The sequence below is a fragment of the Podarcis erhardii genome (assembly GCF_964252035.2).
Source record: "Podarcis erhardii genome assembly, chromosome: 13".
NCBI lineage: Eukaryota > Metazoa > Chordata > Lepidosauria > Squamata > Lacertidae > Podarcis > Podarcis erhardii.
The window spans coordinates 19,297,865-19,317,761 of NC_138502.1; the positions used below are offsets into that span (position 1 = coordinate 19,297,865).

Below are 19,897 nucleotides of genomic sequence, written 5' to 3' on the forward strand. Positions count from 1 at the left end.
TGGAACCAACTTAGTAACATATAGCATCACAGTCCTTCTGTTTACTTGTGAGGTTTTGACATGCAAAGGAAACTGGCTTATGCCAAGTCAGACTACTGGTCTATTTAGCGCAGTGCAGCCTACACTGACAGGCAGCAGCTGCCCAGGATTTTAGACAAGCAATATTCCCAGCCCTGCCTGGAGATGCCTTCTGTGTTCTAAACAGATGCTCTATTGCTGAGCTGTGGCCCTTCCCCGGTATTTTTAATTCTGATTTTTTGAGGATTTTAGCTTTCTAAAATGTGTAAACATTGCTACTGCTTTTCAATTATGTATTTCTAAGTATATTTAAAAGACTCTGATTTTATTTATATATTTCTTCTTTATGTAGATCCCACATGGGACTGTATCCCTTTTCATTACCACTTTCAATTCATGAGTCTATTGTTCTTAAGGAGGAACCACACTAATACAGTGGTCCCTCGCAAGATGAATGCCTCATAAGACGAAAAACTCGCAAGACAAAAGAGTTTTTCGGTTTTTTAGTTGCTTCGCAAGATGAATTTCCCTATGGGCTTGCTTCGCAAGACGAAAACGTCTTGCAAGTTTGTTTCCTTTTTCTTAAAACCGTGCATTCACTTCGAGGAGCAACTCATAGCACGCAGTGTGGTAGCCTTTTTTGAGGTTTTTGAAGACTTTGGTGATTTTTGAAGCTTTTCCAAAATCCGTGCTTCGCAAGACAAAAAAATCGCAAGACGAAAAAACTCGCAGAACGAATTAATTTCGTCTTGCGAGGTACCACTGTATGCACATAGACAGAAGTGCATTTAGGCGTGGTTCCTCAAAAACAACAGATAATCCGATTTTAGATGGCATGCTTATTTCCATGTAAGTTGACATATGTTCTGTTTTCATTGGCATGAGCAATAATATATATAGTGTCCATTTTTTAAGGCACTACAGAATGACTTTTTACTCTTTTATTATGGGTTTTCTAATAACCTGCAGGTGTGGCTTTGCTTTAAAATTATGGTATAATTTTCTGCTTAAAAAGACTATTTCAGGTTGAAACACATTCAAGCTTTTGATAACTTTTAATACACGGGCATCAAACTGTTATAAACAAGTTCGTTGTTATTTATCGAATATTGATCTTTAGGCCAAGTATGCATATTGAGTTTTATTCCATTGCATGTTTTAGAATATATTTTCCTTAACCTCTATGTCCACTTTAGCCTGAGAAACATGCAAAGGAACATAGGAAGCTGCCTTATATTGTCAGATCCTTGGCCCATCCAATTCAGTACTGCCTACACTGACTGGAAGCAATTCTCTAAGGTTTCGCGGATAGGTCTCTTTCAGCTCCTTAAATCATGCAGGGTCAAACTTTGCCCTCCAGCTGTTTTTGGCCTACAACTCCCATCATCCCTAGCTAGCAGGACCAGTGGTCAGGGATGATGGGAATTGTAGTCTCAAAAACAGCTTCGTGGAATCAACAACAACGGCAAAGACCTCGGGAGAGGCAAGGCAAGGAAAACTACAGTTCCCAAGATTCTTTGCGCGCTGCAGCGAAAGAGGCGGCTTGATTCGAAACCTTATTGGGTGGTGGCGGAGGAGGAGGACAGAGGCGTCGGGCGTGACGACCAATCGGGACGGGCGGGGCGGGCTGTCAAACGAAACCAATAAAGAGAGCTTGATGCCGCTGCCATGGCGGAGACGGTAAATAGGCGCGGGAGGGAAGGGGGTCTGTGTTTAGGGATGGTGGGGCACTTTGCGCTCGCGTGGCGCCTCCGCCTCACTTCCCCGTTGCCTCTTGCAGGTGGGGCCCTGCTCCAGCAGCGACTCGGAGCCGGAGGGGACCCCCAGGAAGCCCCCCATCAAGCGCCGCCGCATCCTCCCCGCGGACTTCGGCGTGGCCGCCGTCCCCGTCTACTCCAGCAAGGCGAGTGCCGCGCGGCGGGGGCGCCTCTCTCTCTCCCCTTCAGCCGAAAGGGAAAAGGAAGACTTGCCAGGGCGGCTTGCAGACGTCAGCGGCGAGACAGTCCCTCAGCCCGACCTGAAAAGGCGGGAAAGGAAAAGGGGTCGAGGAGGGAGGAGGAAAGAAAGCTAACTGCATTGGAGTCGTGCTCTCGGGGCTTTCAGTGGAGGTTCATTTCTCTTCAGTCAATGACGGAAGCAAAATACTTAACCCTTCTGCCTTCGCTGTTGTTACAGCATTATTATATCCAGCCCACCCCCCCCCCCAAAAAAAAGCATAAGGCAGCATGCTCCCAACCCTGTTCTTGCCTGCTCAACTTCTTTTTCCGTGCTGGGAGGAGGAGAACCCAGGAGTGCTTTAATTTTAGTTCACTTCACAATAGCTCCAGGGATTCCCTATTTTTTTGCTTACTTGATTTAGACTCTTCCTCCACTCCTCACTACCAACACACTCTTGGCTGGATTGAACCCTGATGTCCTAGCACCTTACCTTTGCAGAAACTAATCCACTTTCCTTTTCTAAACGGCTTAGCAGTACTGCTTCCTGCCTGCCCAAGTGTCCGGGAAGAAAAACTGAGTTGTTTTTTGTCCTTTATCTCTCTCTCTCTCTCTCTCTCTCTCCCTCTCTCCCTCTCTCCGTCCCCCCCTTGACAGGTTCAGAACAGTCTCCATCTGTTCCCTGAGTCTCTGAAACTGCCTGTTCAAATCCCAGTGCTGTCTTCTGAACCCCAGGTCATTGACACATCAGATGAGGAAGAGGCAGAGGAGGAAGAGGCTTCTACAAAGCAAGTGGAACAAGAAAAAAGGTCTGCTTCTTTCTCTTCCTCTAACCAGCTGGTCTGGAATTCCCAATTAAAACCATATCTCTGTTGGTTCTCCCTTCAACAGACGTAAAGCTCTTTCCCCTTCACCGCCACCTCCACCGCAGCTGAAGAAACGACGTCATGGAGCTAAGTAAGAATCTGGGGACCTTTGGAAGGGGAGGGGGGTTCTGTGGATTGGTGCTGGGGTGTGGTGGGGGGAGAGAAAGAGAAGCCTTCCAGGCTTGTTGGGGAGGATTGGGATCTATAAAAAACCCTGTCACCCTGATTTGGCAGGCACAAGACATTTCTAAAGCCATGAGTAGGCAAACTAAGGCCCGGGGGCCAGATCTGGTCCAATCGCCTTCTAAATCCGGCCTGTGGACGGTCTGGGAAACAGCATGAATGTGTCTTTTTATTTAAAATGCATCTTTGGGTTGTTTGTGGGGCCTGCCTAGTGTTTTTACATGAGTAGAATGTGTGCTTTTATTTAAAATGCATCTCTGGGTTATTTGTGGGGCATAGGAATTTGTTCACCCCCCCCCCAAATAGTCCAGCCCCTCACAAGGTCTGAGGGACAGTGGACCGGCCCCCTGCTGAAAAAGTTTGCTGACCCCTGTCTAAAGCCACTTCTTGTGCATTTAGCTGGCTCATGTATGGTGCCAGCTTTTGTTTTCTTGTACTCTGCAAGAGATTTGACTTTCTGGGAGGGGAAGGAGAGACAGGTTTCTTGGTGGTGGGAGGCTTAGATTAGCTAGAGCCCACTCCCATAAAGCCAAGCAGATCAGTGAAAGAAATATGTTGTACTATGTGTCTCAGGTTTGCAAAACTTTGTGCTGGGGTTGGGGAACCTGTGGTCCTCTAGTCTAGATGCTGTTGAACTACAGCTTCCTCCATCCCCACTAACCTTTAGCCATGCTGCCTGGGACTGGTGGAAGTCAAAAAACATAGGTGGGACCACAGGTCTCCCCACGCCTGCTTTATGTCATCTCTTTCTTTTAACCAAGTCCTAACAGTGCATGTCCCCAGAACACCTTTGCTAAGCTAATTTGTCCTGTACATATTTAACAGATGGGGCTCAGAGAATGCCTCAGCCCAGTTCCCCATATCCATGACAGAGATGTGTTTTGAATCTGGTCTGTCAGTGGTCTGGTCCTCTAACTCACGACTTGTGGCTTTCAGAACTACTTTCAGCATAAGGTTTATAGTGATTAATTCTTTAAGGTGGTATGCTTGCGATGTGGGTATCTTATTCCCACCTGTTTTATGGGGTTCTTTGTGTTCTGTTGTCTCCTCAGAAACTTCCACCAGAAGCTCAGGAATCTGACATCCTCCCTCTCAGCTGCCAAGAAAAGCTTGCAAGATGAGGAGCTCAGAGATGATGTGATCCTGATTGATGTGCTTGAGCCCTCCGAGTCCCAGGAATTGGTGCTAAAGATCCGGTGTCGGGCTGATCTCTACAAAGTTTCTGTTCAGATGGTGAGTTGCCATTGGGGGAAGAGCATCTGCTTTGCATGCTGCAAGTCCCACCTTATATCTCTGGCATTTATAAGTAGGAAGGATTGGGAGAAGCTTCCTGCCTGAAACCCTGGGAGTTCGCCAGAAGCGGCTCAGTCCTGCTGGCCACATGACCCGGAAGCTGTACGCCGGCTCCCTCGGCCAGTAAAGTGAGATCATAGAATTATAGAGTTGGAAGAGACCACAGGGGCCATCGAGTCCAACCCCCTGCCAAGATGAGCGATGCAACCCCAGAGTTGTCCACGACTGGACCTAATGGTCAGGGGTCCTTTTACCTTCCTAGTCTATATACTGCAGTCAAAATGCCTGACCACTGCTTTGTTCTTTCCCATGTGTTACAAGTATTCCATGGCTCTTTTCCTGATAGCCCTGCTTAAAATTGTGAATGTTTTTGTGATTCTCGGGAATAGTATGGGATCTTTACTTATTTAAAATATTAACACCCCACTTTTCTTCCTGACTATTGGCCTCCGAGACAGCTGAGAATAATTGAAAACAATTTTTTTTTTAAAAAAAAAAAGAAGGCTGTGTTGGCTTGTGGAGGCAGGAAGATGGTGATGATAGTGATAACTGGGAAATGTCCACTTTCCAGGACCTGGATGTTACTGCAGCAACATAAATACGTGTTGAGACATGTTTGTTTTCTGTTTGAAGGGTTTCTACCCGTATCTTCAGCCAAAAAATGGCTTGTGAGACACTGATAAAAATCAGTAAGAGAGTTCTGCCCTCAGGGCTTAAATTCTCTAAAGATCACAAAGGAAATGGAATTGGGGAAGAGAAGGAAAAAACAACCTCCCTGGGCAATTGAGCAGGTAGGGTTTTCCTGGTACATGGTGTTTTTTCTAACTCACTCCTTTAACTTTGCACCCCATAGACTGACCCCCTTCAACGAGTGATTGAGCACATGGCTCAGACGCTGAAGGTTCACCAAGACAGAATACTTCTCCTGCTCCGAGATCGCGAACTTGCCGCTGATGCCACCCCCCGTGTACTGGGCCTGGGTGTGGCTGATATAATCGGTGAGTAGTGGGTGGTTTTTTTTGTTTCCAGGGGGGTCTTCAGTCCCTTAAGTCTCTCTGTATGACTGTCGCCATCCTTGTCCTCTGAGTTGGGGGTGCTGATGCCCTTCTTGAGAGCCAGTGTGGTGTAGTGGTTAAGAGTTGTGGACTCGTAATCTGGGGAACCAGGTTCGCGTCTCCGCTCCTCCACATGGAGCTGCTGGGTGACCTTGGGCCAGTCACACTTCTCTGAAGTCTCTCAGCCCCACTCACCTCACAGAGTGTTTGTTGTGGGGGAGGAAGGGAAAGGAGAATGTTAGCCGCTTTGAGACTCCTGAAGGGGAGTGAAAGGCAGGGTATCAAATCCAAACTACTCTTCCTCTTCTTCTTCTTCTTCTTCTTCTTCTTCTTCTTCTTCTTCTTCTTTCGCTCCCAATGGACCCCTTGCTCCTGTTCTCCTGCTTTGTTCCCAGACCCTGCTCTTCCATTATGAGAGCTAATCTGTGATCTAGTGGTCGGAAGTGATTGGGGAGAACCCAGCTTCAAATCCCCATACAGCTCATGGGATAATGCTGGGTCAGTCTGTGCCTCTCAACCTAATATACCCTACAATGGAATTGAGGATTACATTGTGGGGGGATTGCTGTCTTGATCTCGCTGGTTGTGTATCAATGTAATGTGGACTTCCTCCAGATTGTGTGGTGGAGACGACTAGCCAAGGGAGCAGTGATGCTGGAAACCTTCAGCTCCGGGTGCAAGGGAAAGACAAAAGCTCCCAGATGGAGTTTACCCTCCAGAGGGTAAGGAGACTGCGGTTTGGGGGCAGAGGGCTACTTGGTGTTGGTGGGGCAGTATTGCAACTGTCCTTCTCTCTTGTTCCTGCAGGGGGAGCCATTGCAAAAACTTATGAGTCACTACCGTAAAGCCCAAGGTTTCGGCAGATGCAAACTTGCGTTCTATTTTGATGGACAGCGTTTGGCAGGAACCTGCACCCCTGAAGAGTTAGGGATGGAGTCTGGCGACGTCATTGAAGTATGGAGCTAGAAATCCTTCCATCTCTTCAAAGAGGCTGTTCCCGTGAGGGGGTTTTATTGCTTCACCTGGGCTCTGTGTTCTGACCGACTTCATTGTGTCTAATGTCTGAGTGCAAGGGAAGCAGCCTTGTTCTTCTTAAACGTGATAGGAGTGTGGTAATTTCTGCCTGTTCCAGACACAGGGAGGGATGACTGCATTCCAATGTCACGTTCCATGCACCTACCTGAAACTTATTTAATAAAGCAAATTTTGTAACTGGCCCCCTTTGAGCAGAGTGGAAAGAAACTGCTCAGTTATAGTGAAAGCAATACACATTCTGGAGGGCCAGTGTGCACTGAATAATTCTGTTTTGTTTAAATCAGTGGCTCTTTTCCATTTGTTTTAACAATGCTGTATGATCCTGTTACCGTTTTCCTTCTTTACCTTTACTTGGTGGTAGTAAGCAGAACTGGATTATTTGAGACCTGTGCAGTTTTTTAAACCCTACTAGAAAATTATAGTCCTCTTATTTCTATGCCAGATTTCTCAAACTTCCTTTTTGAAGGCTATCCAACCTCCAGGATTGTTAGGCTGAAATTCCCATGACCACTGGCCATGCTTGCTGGTACTGCTGGAACCTGTAGCCAAACATCTGGAGGATATTACATTGTCTATATCTGTTTATATGTATCACCACCCTGAATATGGCTTTTTAAAGCAAATTTGTAATCCATGTGTGCAGAGTATAAGTTATAGCATAGCTGCACTCAAAAGATACTATCTTACCTATACTCTTCCATGTACATCTAACTTACCTAACAATGTCTCTTGGTTATTTAATTGCTAGATTTGTACCTCCTTTTTATTGAAGTCGTCCCTACAGCAAATGAGAGATGGAATGAATCCTAATAAAAAGCAGTATTTTTTCAAAGTAACACAGAACCAGTCCACCAGAATCCTGATGTTGTCTCTGCCTCCCTTCCTAATTTTTCTCCTGTTCCAAGTTAGTGTTGTTGATAAGCAGTAGTCCCGTGCACAGCGGAATGATGAGGAGTACGTGCTACATACTGTATATTGCTTTATTTACACTTCAAAGCTGGTATGTTACAGAAAAAACATCTTGCCTCTGCCGGAGCAGAGAAAAGCATCCTCTCTCCTCTAAAGCACACACTGAACTGCAAAGAACAGTGAAAAACAGGAAACCAGTGTACGTCACATCCAGTCTCCCTTTCCCATGGGAAAAACCAACAGTAACTCTGACTGTGGAATGTAAACAATGTCTTGTGACAAGCACTTCGCTGCACAGTGAAGAGAGCAGAAACCAACATCCTCCCCCTTTCTGTGAACACCACTGGGCAGCGTGTTCGTACAATATCAGAACAAACCCAACTTCTGCACATAGGTACAGTGTTGATCCCTTGATACAATCTTGGACAATACATCAGCAGGAATTTCATTACCTGGCATATAGGACACCGTTACGAGTCCCTTCTGAATACGTTCCCTAGCATGTTGCAACTTCAATTGCAAGTGCTTCGTGCTTTGCTTACAACCTTCAGAATTCAGCAAAGCCAAACATGCTTTGTTGTCCTGGTAAACCTGGATTGGACATTTGACAGGAATTTTCATGTCTTTGCACAATTGTAACAACCATTCACAATCCTTAAGTGAATAAGACAGTGCATTCAGTTCAGCTTCACAAGTACTTAAGCTAACTGTTGTTTGCTTCTTGCATGACCAATCAAATAGACCCTGATTGTACATATAGCAAACTCCAGACGTACTTTTCCTGTCTGTAGTGTCACTTCCAAAACTTGCATCTGCAAATATCTCAAGACCACCAGACTTCTGATTGTTAAATCTCAGTCTGTAATGCATAGTGCCTTTCAAATACCGCGCTATGCGTTTCAGAGCTTTCCAATCCTTAACAGTAGGATTGTTGACTTGTCTGCTTAGCAAATTACAGCTAACAGCAATGTCTGGTCTTGAACATTTGGCAATGAAATTTAGCTTGCCTAGCACACTTCTGTACAGTGTAGTGTCAGAAAATGCTTCAGTGTCATCTACCTGATAACCTGTTGTCATCGGTGTGTCTACAGGGTTAGCATCCATCAGGTTCAGTTTGCTTAACACATCAGCAATTTTCCGTGACTGGTGTACTAGAATGTTACCATCTTGATCTCTCTCTATTTCCAGAGATAGGTAGTTGTTTACCTCACCAAGATCTTTCATGTCAAAGTGCTCTTTCAGTTGAGCTAGGGCATTATTGTACATTGTGACATCCTTCCAAAAGAATAAAAGATCATCAACATAAAACAAACAATACAGTTTCTTTTGCCCCTCCTCTTTGACAAATACACATGGATCAGCTTTCCCTTGCTTAAAACCTAGAGAAAACAATACTTCAGTGAGTTTTGTGTGCCAACACCGTGCACTTTGTTTGAGACCATAAAGGGACTTTTTCAGAGCACAAACAAATCCCTGTTTTACCTGTACGCCATCAGGTGGAAGCATATAAAGTGATTCATCTAGAGATCCGTACAGAAAAGCTGTATTTACATCATGGTGACTAATGTGTAGATTCTCCTCTGCAGCTAGCTTGAGCATAAGCCTAATGCTCTCATACCTCACTGTGGGTGAGTAGGTCTCGTGATAGTCTTGACCTGGTACCTGTGCAAAACCTCTGGCTACCAATCTGGCTTTGTGTCTGACTATCTTGCCATTTTGATCAGTCTTCGCTTTGAAGACCCATTTGCTTCCAAGCAATTTCATTCCTGGAACTACTGGAACTAGGTCCCATGTTTTGATCCTTTCCAAGGAATCAAGCTCAGCCTTCATGGCATTTAACCATGGCTCAGCTTCCTTTGAATCCAAATCCTGGATTTCTTGGAAACTTGAAGGTTCAAAAACCTTCTTGGAGCTTTTAACAGCTGTTACTGCTATCTTAGCAAACTCATCAGCAAATCTCTTTGGAGGTCTGCCTTTTGTGGCTCTCTGTGACCTACGAATTAGCCTTAGGTCTTCAACACTCTCCTCTTCCTTCTTGGGAGAAAAGTGACCTATTGTGAACAATGGTTCCTCCGATTCTTGATCAGAGCTTTCAGAGGGTCGCATAGAGGCTTTTGCACTCTCGAAATCCTCTGAATCACCCGATTCAGTTTCAGACTCAGAATCAGAACCTTCATCAGTGGGTGTGGGTTGTTGTGGTTGCTTTTGACTATCCTCAGTCTCATCACTGTCATCAGGATAACATTGGAAAATTCCCACATTCTCCCCCCACTTGGCATTGTACTCAACACTTCTTGTGAGCTTAATTGCCTTTGAGTCAGTCATCATTATTCTGTAAGACCCTTTCTGATAACCTAGAAAGATACCATGCAATCCACGCTTGTCTAACTTGGAGTTTTGTGGTGAGTGAACCCACATGTCAGAACCAAAAATTTTCATGTGTTTGATGTATGGCTTTTTGCCAAACATCTTCTCATACGGGGTACAACCAATCGCTGAAGATAACCTGCGATTATAACTGTAAGTGAAACATGAGAGAGCTTCGGCCCAATAACTCTCTGGTAGATTTGCATCATGCAGCAAGGTTTTTAACCCTTGAAGCAATGTCTGATTTGCTCGTTCCGCAAGTCCATTCTGCCATGGCGAGCGAGGACTAGACAAATCGTGTTGAATTCCTTTCTCAGTCAGAAAAGCTTCAAACTGCTGAGAAGTGAATTCTCCCCCGCGATCACTGAAAAGAGTCTTTACCTTCTTACCATGCACATTTTCCAACCAAGCACAGAATTCCTTGAACCTAGGAAAAGCCTCTGATTTCTGCTTGAGATTGTACACATGAATATACCTGGAAAATGCATCAATGAGAACCATGAAGTACCTGTTTCCACCCAAAGAGGGCGCTAGTGGTCCAACCAAATCAGCATGAACAATTTGGTATGGTTCTGTAGCTTGCCTACTAGACACCTTACCTTTCGCAGCCATTTTTACCTTGTTTGCTGCGCATGCCTTGCACTTCATGTGGTACCTGCAGGGTTTAATAGTCATACCTTCAACCAAGGCAGGCATTTTAGATACTGCCTCAAAATGCAAATGACCAAATTTCCTGTGAAAATCATGAATACATTCTGCATGCAAACTTTTGTTAGAACCTGCAATGCAACAAGTGTCATCCTGCACAATATCATCATAATACAAAACATACAAACGATCAACATATTCAGCATACAATACATAATCATTTTTCTTTGTGATGATGCACCTTTTGTTCTTAAAGGAAACGTCAATATTCCGCTCATTCAGCTGTCCAACGCTGAGCAGATTATGTTTGGCATCCGGCACATAAAGCACATTCTGTATCGATAAGTCCAAACTGTGAAGAACTACAGTTCCGTAGCCTTTACTGGGGATGGTGTGGTCATCCGCCTGATGAATCGCACCTTCCTGCGGTGTAAAAGACACGAACAGTCGCTTATCGTTGCACATGTGATGGGTCGCTGCTGAATCAACCACGAAGAAAGATCTAGACGTCTTCTGGACCTCTGCATCTTTTGGAGTGAAGCGTGAGACCATTGCCTTGGGCTGTGTTGTCCTGGACACTGGACCTTTGCCTTTGCTCTGGCCTCTTCCACGCGATGAGCTTCCACTGCGCTGCTCTGTCTTGGCCCTGGGATATTTGCATTCCCTCTTCATATGGCCTAGACGTCCACACGAGTAGCATTTCACTGCCTTCAAAGCTTTGGCGCCATCTGGTGGTTCCACTGCACTATGGGATGACGACTGTGAAGTCTCCCCATTGCCCATGCAGCTAACACCCCGCCGATCTGCTTCATTCTGAATCATGGCAGTATCACAGGCTACTGTGAGTTGAGCATTTGGCTGATCAGTGGTATCAAATTCCCCACTTGCCTGATCCAGCCTTCTGCAGCTAGCCATCATGACTCTGGCATTAGCCTTCTGCGTCATCTCTGCTGCTTTAAATCAGGCTACTTTATACAAGCTGTGTCTGTGCTGCTTCATTCCAAAAGCAAGTTCAAAACAGCCTCTGCCTGTGCCACTCTGCTTATTCCAAGAGCACTTTTAAAAGTTACTTTCGATTTCCCCAGCCCGGCAAAACTGCCTTTAAAAGTTCAAAGTCCAGCCATAAAGCCATTAATTAGAAGCTGGCAGGCTGCCCGGAGCAGTAGCACATACCTCATCAATCATCTTGACGCGCAGAGCAGATTCCGTTCCGATCTGTCCCCCTGCATTCCGATCCTTTGCCGGCACTCCGATTCGACTTCTGGAGCCCATTCTTAAGATGACTGCGTTTTTCTGGGCCCGGAACCAAATATTTTGATAAGCAGTAGTCCCGTGCACAGCGGAAGGATGAGGAGTACGTGCTACATACTGTATATTGCTTTATTTACACTTCAAAGCTGGTATGTTACAGAAAAAACATCTTGCCTCTGCCGGAGCAGAGAAAAGCATCCTCTCTCCTCTAAAGCACACACTGAACTGCAAAGAACAGTGAAAAACAGGAAACCAGTGTACGTCACATCCAGTCTCCCTTTCCCATGGGAAAAACCAACAGTAACTCTGACTGTGGAATGTAAACAATGTCTTGTGACAAGCACTTCGCTGCACAGTGAAGAGAGCAGAAACCAACAGTTAGGTCCAAAGTCCTTCACACATAAAAGTATGTCAAAGCTGTAGTTTACTTATTTAGGCATTTGTCCATGAAGTTCAATGGGATTAATTCTGAATACAAACTCTGGCCTTGCAACTCATAGGGGACAAAGATTCTGATATTTATTGGATTATTTGTGTCTCTGTGGAAACATAGCACCAACTTCATGGGTATTCAATGACTGCATAGAATTTTGGTAGCTTTTCTCTGTTGCTATGCTGCAAGAAACTGTCTGCCAAAGTTTCTCTTCTCGGACGTTGGCAGGCTTTAGGTTTCAGGCTGCAAAACTGCAGGCAGCTTTTAGAATGGAGTTGGGATAATATATGGTGACAGAGTGGCAGGAAGTTCCCATGCCCTTTCTTTTTTTTATTTTTTCAGAAAAATGTTACAAGCTACTAGTTTACATTTTAAAATGTGAAGGACTTTGCCCCTAATTTGTATGTTGACGTTTTCATTGTCTAAAGCTTGGCATGCTTTGCCCTACTTAAGCATACTTTCACCTAGTTTTGATCTTGGTCAATGCAACTCTTAAACCCATTTTGCAAAGTGTGAAATGTTTTAAATAGGCGGTTTTGTGATTTGAAGGGCTTCAAAGTTGTTTGCGTCTTCAGTTCTGCCAAATTTGAGACTATTTTTGTTAAAACCTATATTAAAACAACCCACCACAAAAAATAGCAGAGCAGGCCCTGCCTTTAGCCAGAATAAGGCAGCTGCCTCAGGTGACAGATTTTGGAGGGGCAGCAATACAGGATGTACACAGACTAAGGCTTAACTGCTAGTCTGGCTGGCTTTGAATGTGGGCACCATTGTATTCTTTGACTTGTACTGGTTCTGACAGTTACAGCCATCAACACACTGGCGGAGGAAGAGGAGTGCAGGGAGAGTGCACCGCCCCCGGCAGCGCGATCCCCAGGGTGCCATCATGACGGCCCCCCTGCTGGGTGTCCCACCCCCACCTCCTCTGCACCCCCGGTGCCGGAGCATGAAGCTCCGCCACTACATCAATGCCCTAGAAGTTGGTACCAGCAGGTTTGCCGAGTCTACGAAACAAAATGCCTTGAGGAAAAAATGAAGGGGTGGGGGAAACAGCCCAATGAGGAATGAGTGTACTCACTAGCCCCATACATAACTATTACGCGTGAGGGTGAAAAAGAGGGATGGAACAAAATGTTTTGGAAAAGGACATGGTTGGCCTGAGCAGCAGCAATCCATACTAGAACATTTTTTACAGACCCCTCACTTTACAATTTACTGTTGTGTTGTGTTGTGTTGTGTTGTGTTGTGTTGTGTTGTGTTGTGTTGTGTTGTGTTGTGTTGCAAAAAATAAAACTCCTCTGGGACTTTAAAAAGAGCCTTGTGCTTGGCTGAAGTGTTTTCATTTAATCTTTCTTAGACTGCAGGCAGTTTAGTTTTATGTGAAGTGCACGACATTGTCTTGCCAAATGAGTGGCAGCTTGATTTTTGCCCTTGCAGCCAGGCGGTAAGTAAATGCAACCTTTAAATATCTGGCAGGTTGTGGGTTGTGCAGATCTGAGTTAGGATGACTTTATTACCCACCAGTGCCGAATTTATGTATAAGCTAAGTAGGCTACAGCCTAGGGCCTCTAAATCTAGGGGGCCTCCCCAGCCCGCCCACCCCCGAGCGGGTAATCTCCCCTCTCCCCAAATTGCAAACCCAAGACTTCATGCGAGGGCAGGGTAACTTGGGCCCAGCAACTATGAGACTCAATTTGCCCAATTTGAAACTTTGGGGCCCAACTTGAATTTTTTTTGTGGGGGCCCTAGTTCACAGCCAAAGTCTATATCTTAGAGATATAAATCTGTGTACTAGGTCATTTTCACAAGGTCAGCAAAGCCCTTCAGAAATCAGGCCTGTTACTGAGTTCTTGTGCAAGTTTGTACTGTTCACTTGTGGATTTTTAAAGGAAAATTAGAGAAGATTTTGATGAGCCTGAGAAGCAAGCAAATGCCACCTTGCTAAATGTTAACTGCAAAACAAGGCGAAAAAGAGTGAGGGAAGGGCTTGCAGGGCAGCAGCTGAAGAAGGAGCAAAAAGGGTTTCCTCCTGTGTGTGTTTCTTTGTGGCTGATTAGCTGCTCTCCCTGTGCAAAGGTCAGAGGGGGCAGGGTTTCTGTTGAGGTAGGTGATTAGCTGTGGGAGGAGCTTATCAGAGCTTGTAGGGCAGCGGCGCGCGCCTAGTGGCGCGCACAGTTTGATCCATCTTTTAGATTTAGGGGAGCTAGTCTCAAACGTTTGTTGGGGGAGACCTAGGGGTTTTTTTGGGGGGGGGAGTTATTTGTCCTGTCTGCACGCTTCTTATGATGGAGGACTGCTGTAGCCACCCCCAACGACACGTTCTCAAGATGGAGGGTGAGGGAACAGCTGCAGTCGCCTGCGATTCCTGCACAATGTTTGCCATCTTGCCAAAGGTTGCAGGCAGCTTTACCTGCAGCAATTGCATGTTGATTGCCCTCTTAAAAGACAAAGTCCAGCAACTGGAGGAACGTGTAGCTATGCTCCAAAGAATTAGAGAGCTGGAGCTCTTCTTGGAAGCAACAGAGCACACCGTCTCCACCAAAGAGGAGACAGGGAACTCCCCTGAGAAGGAGGCTAGTTCAACACAAGAGCCAGATATATGGAGAAACGTGACTCAAAGAAGTAGGAAGCCCAGGGTTCGCTCTGATTGTTTAGAAATACACAGTCGCTTTGAGGTCCTCTCCCCTAGCATGGAAGATGAAGAGCAGACTCCATTTGAGGATCTCTCCCTCATTACAGTCGATCAGGTATATGAAGGCGAGCAGCAAAGTCAGTCCTCAGGGAACGTGCAGGCGACCTTGGAATGGACAGCTCACGGAAGAACCCCGACCAAACCTAAGAGGAGGCGTGTAGTGGTGATAGGGGATTCCCTACTGAGGGGAATAGAAGCAGTGATCTGTGGGCCTGACAAGATGTCTCAGGAAGTGTGCTGTCTCCCCGGGGCTAAGATCCAAGATGTAACTGAACGACTGCAAGGAATCATAAAACCCACTGACAAATACCCCTTCCTCTTGGTTCATGTGGGAACCAATGACACTGCAAGCAATAGCTTCCAGAAGATCAAAAGAGACTATGAGGCTCTGGGCAGGAAATTCAAGCAATTAAATGCACAAATTGTCATCTCATCTGTCCTCCCAGTTGAACGACGTGGCCCAGGGAGAGAGGGAAAAATAGTGGAAGTGAACAGCTGGCTTCGCAAATGGTGTAAACAGGAACGGTTTGGATTCTTAGATCACGGACTGCAGTTTCTTGAAGATGGACTTCTGGCAAGCGATGGGCTGCACCTCACAACGGTTGGGCGGAATGTTTTTGCCAAAAATCTCAGAAACCTCATCAGGGGGGCTTTAAACTGACTAATGTGGGGGAGGGAGACAGTGCTCCTGAAGGTAGGAGTCTATCAATTGATGAAGATGATCATCCAAATGTCATAGACCGAATGGAGCAAACAGCACGCAGACCTAGTGATGGGAGGAAAAAATCCTTAAATAAGAGACACGGGGGAATGATTAATGGACTTCAATGTCTGTACACTAATGCGCAAAGCATGGGTAATAAACAAGATGAGCTTGAGCTCTTGGTACAGCAAACTAAATATGACATAATAGGCATCACTGAAACCTGGTGGGATAAGTCCCACGACTGGAATGTAATAATGGAGGGATACAATCTATTTCAGAGAAACAGACCAGACAAGGAAGGAGGAGTGGCGTTATATGTCAGGGATGTGTATACCTGTGAAGAGATCCAAGATTTAGAACCTCAAAGCCAAAGTGAGAGCATTTGGGTCAAAATTAAGGGAGAGAAGAATAACAGGGACCTCATTGTGGGAGTTTACTATAGATCCCCAACCTGGTGGGATAAGTCCCACGACTGGAATGTAATAATGGAGGGATACAATCTATTTCAGAGAAACAGACCAGACAAGAAAGGAGGAGTGGCGTTATATGTCAGGGATGTGTATACCTGTGAAGAGATCCAAGATTTAGAACCTCAAAGCCAAAGTGAGAGCATTTGGGTCAAAATTAAGGGAGAGAAGAATAACAGGGACCTCATTGTGGGAGTTTACTATAGATCCCCAAGCCAAACGGAGGACATAGATGATGCCTTCCTGGAACAGATGGCCAAGCATGCAAAAGGAAGGGAGATAGTAGTAATGGGGGACTTCAATTACCCGGATATTTGCTGGATGTCAAACTCAGCCAAGAGCATAAGGTCAAACAGATTCCTCACTGGCCTTGCAGACAACTTCATTGTCCAGAAAGTGGGAGAAGCAACAAGAGGAACAGCCATTTTAGATCTGGTCCTAACCAATGTTGATGACCTGGTTAGTGGGGTAGAAGTGGAAGGATCATTAGGCGCGAGTGATCATGCTCTTCTGAAGTTTACTATACAGCGGAAAGGAGCAGCCAAGCATACTAGGACTCAATTTCTTGACTTTAAGAAAGCCGACTTCATAAAACTTAGGGAAGTGCTGGGTGAGATCCCATGGACAGTAATACTAAAAGGAAAGGGAGTTCATGATGGCTGGGAGTTTGTTAAGAGGGAGATAGTAAAAGCACAACTTCAGGCAATACCAATGAGACGGAAACATGGAAGGTGCCTAAAGAAGCCAGGGTGGCTATGTAAAGAACTTTTAACTGAGTTAAGATTAAAAAAGGATGTGTACAAAAAATGGAAAAGGGGGGAAACCACCAAAGAGGAATTCAAACAAATAGCCAGCACATGTAGACACAAAGTCAGAAAAGCTAAAGCACAGAATGAACTCGGGCTTGCTAGAGAGGTTAAAAGCAACAAAAAAGGCTTTTATGGGTATGTTCGTAGCAAAAGGAAGAACAAAGAAACAGTGGGGTCACTCAGAGGAGAAGATGGTGAAATGCAAACAGGGGATACAGAAAGGGCTGAACTCCTCAATGCCTTCTTTGCCTCAGTCTTCTCCGATAAAGAAAACAATGCCCGACCTGAAGAATTTGGAGCAAATGATTCAGCAGAGGAAGCACAGCCCAGAATAACTAAGGAGATAGTACAAGAATACTTGGCTAGTTTAGATGTATTCAAGTCTCCAGGGCCAGATGAACTGCATCCAAGAGTATTAAAAGAACTGGCAGATGTGATCTCAGAACCACTGGCACTCATCTTTGAGAATTCCTGGAGAACAGGCGAAGTCCCGGCAGACTGGAGGAGGGCAAATGTTGTCCCTATTTTCAAAAAGGGGAAAAGAGAGGACCCAAATAATTACCGCCCAGTCAGTCTGACATCAATACCAGGGAAGAGTCTGGAGCAGATCATTAAGCAAACAGTCTGTGAGCACCTAGAAAGGAATACTGTGATCACCAATAGTCAGCATGGATTTCTGAAAAATAAGTCATGTCAGACTAACCTGATCTCGTTTTTTGACAGAATTACAAGCCTGGTAGATGAAGGGAATGCAGTGGATGTAGTCTACCTTGATTTCAGCAAGGCATTTGACAAGGTGCCCCATGATATTCTTGTAAAGAAGCTGGTAAAATGCGGACTTGACTATGCTACCACTCAGTGGATTTGTAACTGGCTGACTGACCGAACCCAAAGGGTGCTCATCAATGGTTCCTCTTCATCCTGGAGAAGAGTGACTAGTGGGGTGCCACAGGGTTCTGTCTTGGGCCCGGTCTTATTCAACATCTTTATCAACGACTTGGATGATGGACTCAAGGGCATCCTGATCAAATTTGCAGATGACACCAAACTGGGAGGGGTGGCTAACACCCCAGAGGACAGGATCACACTTCAAAACAACCTTGACAGATTAGAGAACTGGGCCAAAACAAACAAGATGAATTTTAACAGGGAGAAATGTAAAGTATTGCACTTGGGCAAAAAAAATGAGAGGCACAAATACAAGATGGGTGACACCTGGCTTGAGAGCAGTACATGTGAAAAGGATCTAGGAGTCTTGGTTGACCACAAACTTGACATGAGCCAACAGTGTGATGCGGCAGCTAAAAAAGCCAATGCAATTCTGGGCTGCATCAATAGGAGTATAGCATCTAGATCAAGGGAAGTAATAGTGCCACTGTATTCTGCTCTGGTCAGACCTCACCTGGAGTACTGTGTCCAGTTCTGGGCACCACAGTTCAAGAAGGACACTGACAAACTGGAACGGGTCCAGAGGAGGGCAACCAAAATGGTCAAAGGCCTGGAAACGATGCCTTATGAGGAACGGCTAAGGGAGCTGGGCATGTTTAGCCTGGAGAAGAGGAGGTTAAGGGGTGATATGATAGCCATGTTCAAATATATAAAAGGATGTCACATAGAGGAGGGAGAAAGGTTGTTTTCTGCTGCTCCAGAGAAGCGGACACGGAACAATGGATCCAAACTACAAGAAAAAAGATTCCACCTAAACATTAGGAGGAACTTCCTGACAGTGAGAGCTGTTCGACAGTGGAATTTGCTGCCAAGGAGTGTGGTGGAGTCTCCTTCTTTGGAGGTCTTTAAGCAGAGGCTTGACAACCATATGTCAGGAGTGCTCTGATGGTGTTTCCTGCTTGGCAGGGGGTTGGACTCGATGGCCCTTGTGGTCTCTTCCAACTCTATGATTCTATGATTCTATGATTCTAACAGCAAAGAAATGACAGAAGTGCACCTGATGCCTTAGATGCACTTTCTTCAAGAGATAAGTTTAGAATAAAATCCTTTATTCCTATATTTGAAGCACTTGAAGCCAACTTAAAAAGAAGTAGTACTCTGTATAGGGATGTTGCACAATTGTTTTCCATTTTTGCTATCCTGATAGCATCCAAGCAAGAAATTCAGCAAGGTGGTGAACTGTTGATGGAAGCATACTCAGAAGATAGTGACCTGAAATTTATAGATGAACTTTTGCACTTTCACCTATACGTGAGACAAAGCCATAGGCTTATAGCAGAGCACTCTCTCATACAGACCTTTATCAAATTATACACAAGAAAAAAATTCAGATGGGCTTTCCTATTGTGGAAGCAATCTTGTGGCTATTTCTTAGCTTTTATGGTCTCTGACTGCTTGGGAGAGAGAGGAGTTTTTCAAGACTCAAAAGAATTAAACATGAATTGAGGGCCACAATGTCTCAAGAGAGGTCTACACTGAGCATTCTGTACACTGAAAGTGACAAATTTTAATGAAGTTTTCTGATGTCCTTTAGAGGAGAAATTGTGAATTGCAGAATTTTAAATACCTGTCATCCTTGGCTTCACTCAATTTTGTTTATAACTTTCGTCCAGTTGTGAGGGTGGGGGATTGGGAGGGGCCTCACAAGTGGAGTAGCCTAGGGCCTCTCTTCATCTAAATCTGGCCCTGTTACCTGCACTAATTCAGGACTGTAAAAAGTGTTGGTTTCCAGGCAGTGTGAAGGGGGGTAAAACTGCCATGACAGGGAGAAGACCTGGGGTGTAAATTTCAGAAGGGTAGCCATGCATGTCTGTTGTATCAAACACAACAAAGGCTCTGATGGCTTCCTGAAAGACTGACAAAAAGAGTTATTGTGGAGTAGGTTTGTTTGGACTAGATGGTTGCACAAACAGGATTTCTGGTGCCTCAACAAACCTATTACATCTGAGGTACCACTTTTGTTTGTAACAGACTGAACAGGGTTACCCACTTCTAGACGTTACCAATCCTCTTGGTTGTGTGTGGGATCTCTCATAAAGCATTCGCGTTCAAGATAGTGACTCATAAGAATGCAAGTGCCTGCTGGATCCGGATTTCTAGTCCAGCATCCTCTCCTCACAGGGGCCAGTGGGAAGCCTGCAAGCAGGTCAGGAGCACCACAGCACCCTGCCCACCACCTGTCTCCTGTTCCCAGCAGCTGGCGAACCCAGCCATTTTGATAGCCTCGTCCTCGACAAACTTGCCTCTTTTAAAGCCATCCAAGTTTGTGGCCATTCCTTACT

General features: G+C 45.3%; 1 protein-coding gene and 1 long non-coding RNA gene across 3 annotated transcripts; both read left to right on the forward strand.

The window, feature by feature from the left end:
- Positions 1 to 1,597: 1,597 nt before the first annotated feature.
- On the forward strand, positions 1,598 to 7,234 carry NFATC2IP (nuclear factor of activated T cells 2 interacting protein). 2 transcript variants are annotated; one of them, XM_081837199.1, is made up of 8 exons: positions 1,598 to 1,698; positions 1,799 to 1,921; positions 2,611 to 2,762; positions 2,845 to 2,910; positions 4,055 to 4,235; positions 5,149 to 5,293; positions 5,966 to 6,072; positions 6,158 to 7,234. In XM_081837199.1, the coding sequence occupies exons 1-8, from the start codon at positions 1,687 to 1,689 to the stop codon at positions 6,314 to 6,316; spliced, it is 945 nt and encodes a 314-aa protein (XP_081693325.1). In that variant the 5' UTR covers positions 1,598 to 1,686; the 3' UTR covers positions 6,317 to 7,234. The 2 variants fall into 2 exon arrangements, with proteins under 2 accessions (XP_081693325.1, XP_081693326.1); XM_081837200.1 differs by lacking the exon at positions 1,799 to 1,921 and having other exon boundaries at positions 1,672 to 1,698.
- Positions 7,235 to 11,942: 4,708 nt separating this feature from the next.
- Positions 11,943 to 13,224, forward strand: LOC309327697. The gene is made up of 2 exons (XR_014150628.1): positions 11,943 to 12,250; positions 12,336 to 13,224. It is a non-coding gene; the product is annotated as an uncharacterized lncRNA (long non-coding RNA).
- The last annotated feature ends 6,673 nt before the right edge of the window (positions 13,225 to 19,897 follow it).